This window comes from Eurypyga helias, unplaced genomic scaffold (assembly GCF_000690775.1).
Source record: "Eurypyga helias isolate BGI_N326 unplaced genomic scaffold, ASM69077v1 scaffold26167, whole genome shotgun sequence".
Lineage (NCBI taxonomy): Eukaryota > Metazoa > Chordata > Aves > Eurypygiformes > Eurypygidae > Eurypyga > Eurypyga helias.
This window is the reverse complement of record NW_010264010.1, coordinates 11,302-16,860: the sequence shown is the minus strand read 5'-3', so window position 1 is coordinate 16,860 and position 5,559 is coordinate 11,302. Positions and strand designations below refer to the sequence as shown.

Below are 5,559 nucleotides of genomic sequence, written 5' to 3'. Positions count from 1 at the left end.
GCTGCCCCCTAACCCTGCCTGGGGCAGCGGGGTGCACAGAGGGGACAGGTGCTGGGTGACACGGGGATCTTGTTCTTCCACCCTCCTTGGCAGCCAAAGTCCATCAGTTCTTCCCCAGTTTCCTGAGGGATGCATCCTCTCTCTCTGCTGAAACCACAGTGCCATGGGCTTGTGCGAGACTCTTTGCCGGGACGAGGCGTTGGCTCTGGGATGCGACCAGGGTGGGCACAGCTACAAACGACCTCCTCTTCCCCTCTGGAAAGGCAGAGCGGAGAGTGAGGGGGAGATGGAGCAGGGTGGTGGTGGGTCCCTCGTGTCTAGGGAGCAGGGACATGTGGCAGTGCAGGTGCCTGACCCCAGAAAGCGCTGGCTGCATGCAGGGAAGGCAGGTTTGTACCACGTCTGCACTGGGGCAGTGCCAGGCTAATTAAAGGGGTGGCAGAGTCAACTCATGGGTGGACCCAGGGAGCCAGACAGCAAATGCATCTCTGGCCACAGGGACAGGCTGAGCTCACCGGTGTGGCTCAGGATTATGTGGGATCCATGGTGCTTTTGGATTCAGACATCCAGAGACCCCAAAATTCAGGTCTGCACCTGCCATCAGCTGTTCTCCAGGCACAGTTTCAGAACATGGTTTATCTGTCCCTGACACACAGTCAGGTCATGGCTGGGGAGGGATCATGGGGTGCCCTCAGGTAATTGGGGGTCCCATGGCTCATGTTGGCTGGCATTTCCCTTTCTCAGTCAAACCTGTTGCCCAAGGTGCTGCTTCATCGAGGTGCTCACTCACCGCCGGGGATGCTGCTGGCAGGGCTGGGCAGGGACCCGCCTCTGGGTCTCCAGCCTGCAGTAGCGGTTCTGGTTGGAGATGCGGGTGGAGAAGCCCAGGCCGCAGGTGGCTGAGCAGGCGCTCCACTCCGTGCCCCACTCCTGGCAGGGGTACGGCAGCAGTGGGGATGCTGCCCCGGGGGCTGGATGGAAAGAGAGGAAGGGAAAAGGGTGGTTGGAGCCAGGCGTTGTGCAACATGCCCTGCGTGCGCTGCGGGCACAGCCCTGCATGGGGGGAAGTGTGCAACGGGGTGTCTCCTGTTGATGTTCGTGATCGGAGGTGAAGGGACATCCCCAGAGACCTGTGTGGGCATCCCCGCACTGACATGTTCTGCTTCTTACCTGCCCCAGCATCCCGGAGGAGGTGCCGGTCCGGGGCCTCGCAGATCCACTCAGGGCAGCACTTCCCGGGGACCTCCACGCGCCGTGGGTAGGGGCAGTCCGGGGTGGGCAGCCGGACGTCCTCCTGGCAGAGTGGGACGCAAGTGAAGCCCCCATCCAGGCAGCGGCACTGGAGTTTGCAGCTGGGCTGGAAAACCTCCCCGTCTCGATAGACCCGACCGTTCACCTCGCAGCCCTCCTCACCGTCTTCAACTGCAAGCAACGGGGAGCCCGTTAGGGACAAAGACACAGAGACATGTGGATGGCAGAGGGATCGTCTGGGGGAACTGTGGGGCTGGCATGAGGGGACTGAACTGGGGGTCTACCAAAGTGACGGGGAGGCGTGTGGGGCAGACATGGGTTTGCAGCAGTATCTGCATCACCCAACCTCTTCCCTTTCCTGCCTCCTCTCCTCATCTCTCTGTTTTCCAAAGCAGCAGCTCACCAATTAGCGAGAAACCCACTGCCCTTTGGTTCTGACCCTGCCTTTCAGGGTTTTCAGGCTAGAAAAGGTTTTTCTGAAGTTTCTCTGAGGGACCCCCAGGGTCCAGCCCCACCAGGGTGACTGCAGCATTCCTGGGATCCCCGCTCAACCAACCACAAAACCCCAGCAGCAGATGGCACAAGAGCAGGCTGGAGGTGCAGCACAAGCCGCGTGCATCAGCTGCCATAAAGCTGCTTTCGGAGCCTTAACCTCTTCCCTGAAAGCGGCGAGGGACGTCTGGTGCTGGCCAGGGCCCTGGCCAGAGCTGGGGTGTGTGTCGGGCTGGGGACATGCGGGCATCCCTGGGGGAGCAGGCACCCCTGTGCTCACAGTTGCAGGTGGCTCCTGTCCCTGAGGGTGCTGTGCTGTAGTCGCAGACGAGGCCTTGGCTCTGGTCGCAGACGTGGAGGAAGTCACAGGGCTCTCCCAGGCGCCGGGCGCAGATCTTGCAGCAGCCGCAGCCGTCCAGGACCAGGGGGGACCCGCGGGGACAGCGGGGTGGCACCCAGGGGCAGTAGCACGGTCTCCGGCACATCTGGGCACACACCTGCGGAGTCAAAGCCATCCCTGGTTCGATACAGGTCAGTTTTTGGCTGCTCTTTCACTGGGACAGTCAGGTAATCCTCTCTCAATCATGGGGGCAGATTTTTGGTGGAGGGAGACTCTGTGAATCCAGGGGAATATAGCAAAACAGCCTGGAAAGCTACAGTCCTCTGAAGGCACAGCATGATAGGCACCTATGGAAAACCAGGGGCAATTGGGGATGCTCAGCATTCTGCAGGGTGGGGACTTAAACGCACCACTGCTCTGGATGCACAGGAGGAGGATGGAGCTACAAAGCCAACATCCCATGTAGTGATGGTCAGTTATCGGGCTGGCAGCCCCGGAGGCAGCCCCACGCTGCCCTAAGCAGCCAGGTATGAGGAAGGGAAAGCAGCCCGAGGCAGCAGGTCGTGCCCAGACGGAGATGGGGCTTTGCAGGGGCTGATTGCATATGGTGAGGGCACTGCACCTCGCTCCCAACAGTCGTAACAGCTCTCATTCATGCAAAGGAACAGGGCATCGCATTGGCAGTGGGGGAACCGAAGCCAAGTGAACCTCACTGCTTTCCTTCCTGCTCCAGCTGCCTCCCCTGGGCACAGCATCCCCTGCCTGTCCCTGGGCGCAGCATCCCCAGCCCAGCTCGCTAGGCAAGGAGCCCTGACACAGACACGTTTTCGAGGAGTGAGAGCTACCTTTCCCCTCCCAGCTAGACTAAGCGACTACTTGGGCAGGGCTGTGCATCACAGTTGTTCGCCTGCTCAGCCGCTTGTTTGCCAGGGCTGTGCCCGCAGCGTTCACCCGGGCAGTCGGTGTTTATATCCACAGCTCCCTCTTCTTGCACAATTACCCTGGCACAAACAGCTTTTGCGGGCAGCGCTCGTGCTCCTGTCACATCCTATCTGACAGGGCTGTTGCCTATGGGGCCTGAAGCCAAGTGATTTGGCTCTGCGGTTTGGAAGTGAATTCCTTGCCAGGACTGTGTGAGCTCGTGTGAGCCCCATGCAGCCGCTCCGAGCCGCTCGCCGGCAGCCCTGCTGCTCCGCTTGCCGCACAGCCGGCACGTGCAACACGGGCAGCACTTCAACAAATGTGCAGCCAAAACCTTCAGCCCTGAGCTGGTCCAGGTGTCTCTGCTGAGACTGCTGAGAGATTGATGGGTTCAGCTGGACTATATGGTTTTTAAGATACCATTTTTCTTTCTCTTTTAGTTTTACCCAGTAGCATCAGGTCTGACACGACTGGTTAGACAGAGAAGCTGGGCACTGGCGTGCTGTCTGTTCCCTTTTTGTGGCGGTTTGGATGGGGTTTTTTTATGAGGCTGTAGAAATGCCAGTGCCGGGAACAGGAGACAAAATATATCCGAAAAGGGCTGGACAATCTGGGTCTTGTTCTGGTTTTATCAATGAGCAGCATTATTAGCGTGGCAGAAACCAGTGAGACTCGCAGCAGGGACTGAAGGGCTGGCTGTGGTGCCCAGGTTTGGGCTGAAGGCATGAGGGCCCTCGGTGATTCTCCAGACACTCATGAGTGCCTGGGGCAGGAGCCATTTCTCCATCACAGCTTACCCAGGCAGCCAAGGGCATTTTTCATCTTTTGGGAGGTTGCTATTACAGATCAATGTTTTAGAAAGATTAGCCAAGCCAACTCCATTAATCCATTTCCCCCTGCTCCTGGTAATTAACTTGACTTTAAATGACAATGTGGCTCCTATCAGAGATCTTAACTGTCTGGGAGAGGAGTCAAACAGGCACGGGGCTGTCATGATGTCCCTGTTTGCAGAAGGTCTGCCTTGGCATTCAAGCAACAATTAGAAGAACTTGGAGCTGAAATACCCCAAACTTTTCAACTTTCCCTCTCTCTGCACAGGCAACTATTTTCACACAGAGCCCAAGAGAAAAAAAAAAACCCCACACCAAAATCACTACAACAACCCAAATTCTGTTGGAGGCATTGGCTTTGCATGAGCATCCCAGGGAGGGGGGGAGAGCTGAGTAATGCCGTGGCTGGTGCTCGTTGCTTGGCCTCCTGCCTCAGGAGCCGGGGCAGGGACCAAGGAGTCTGCAGGAGCCGCTACTGCCGAGCTGCCGCTCGCTCGCTCGCTGTCGGGGCCGCGTAGCACAGCCCCGAGCGCCGCGGGACCGGCGAACAAACAGCGCATTGCTGTCATTCCTGCGTGCTCTGTGGACTTGCACAGCGAGACGCGTTTGGCCCATGGATTTTAAGACCCTGCTGCTTAATTGCAAAAGTCTCTCCCAAGCGTAGCTCTGCGCCCGTGGGGCTGCAGAATACAGCCCGTCTGCCAGCGGGTTCTGAGCAGGGACGTTGCGACACCCCAGTTCTCACTTTGCAAGAACCGTCTGCTTCCCTGAGTAAGGCTCAAGCCACCCCAGGGCCCCGTCTCCCTTACCTTGGAGAGGATGCAGAGGAGGGAGAGGAAGAGGAGCTGCTTCTCCAGATGGAGCCTCATGCTGCTCCCCTCCGCCACTTCAGCACATCACCCCCCAGGCAGTTTGGAGGCAGCGGCGTGTTCGCAGCCCCGAGTAGGTCCTGCTGGTGTTTATACTCTCCCTGCTCTGATGTCACTCACGGGCTCCAATATAAACATGAGTAGGTTTGGACAAGCCTCAAGATTTTCTTTTTTTTTTTCTTTCTTTTTTCTTCCAGCCCACATTCCAGCTGCCATTTCCACTCCCCTCAAGGTGAGAATGTGCTGCCTGCCGAGACAGCGAGCCAAGGGAAGGGATGCTGTCCCGGGGGAGCACAGGAGAGGGACTGGGAAGCCAGGCTGGTGGGGTGAACCAGCTACAAGCTGCGACCGGGAGGGAAGGTCCGTGCCTCTTCTTGCTGACCAAGGTCCGTCCGGCTCCAGCCCGTGCCTTCCTCCAGGGTTTGCAAGAGTTTGGCAGGGCTGTCCTTCTGCCACCCCAGACACTGCCACGAGCGGGCAGGAACAGGGCACCCACCCCTATATTTTACGCTGGGCGCAGTGCATGGCAGGCTGTGGGAGTGGAGCCAGCTGCCCACACAGCAGAGACCCCTGAAGGCAAGGGCAGGATCCTGCCCCTCCAGCGCTGGGGACAGTGTGTGACCCGGCTGTGACTGCCCGCAGCGCAGTAGAGATGAGCTTCTCCCTCTGTTTCTCTGGCATGGCAGGAGCTGGGAAGGGATTTTCTGTGGTGGTTGTGCTGTCACAGCATCCCCGTCCTGCGTGGGGCTGCGCCTGCCCAGGGAGGCTGCTGGGGCAGCGGGTTTGGGTGCACATCGTGTTGCATTGCCCTGGGTAGGTGACGCAGAGAAGGCTGCAGTCTAGCCCTGCTGATTTT

General features: G+C 58.7%; 1 protein-coding gene across 1 annotated transcript; it reads right to left on the bottom strand.

Moving 5' to 3' along the window:
* Nucleotides 1-790: 790 nt before the first annotated feature.
* Nucleotides 791-4,703, bottom strand: WISP2 (WNT1 inducible signaling pathway protein 2; the record flags this gene model as incomplete). The annotated part of the gene is made up of 4 exons (XM_010156261.1): nt 4,644-4,703; nt 2,024-2,240; nt 1,171-1,422; nt 791-971 (listed from the first exon to the last, which is right to left on the bottom strand). Coding segments are annotated over exons 1-4 (710 nt in total), but the record flags the coding sequence as incomplete, so codon positions are not given.
* Between the last annotated feature and the right edge of the window lie 856 nt (nt 4,704-5,559).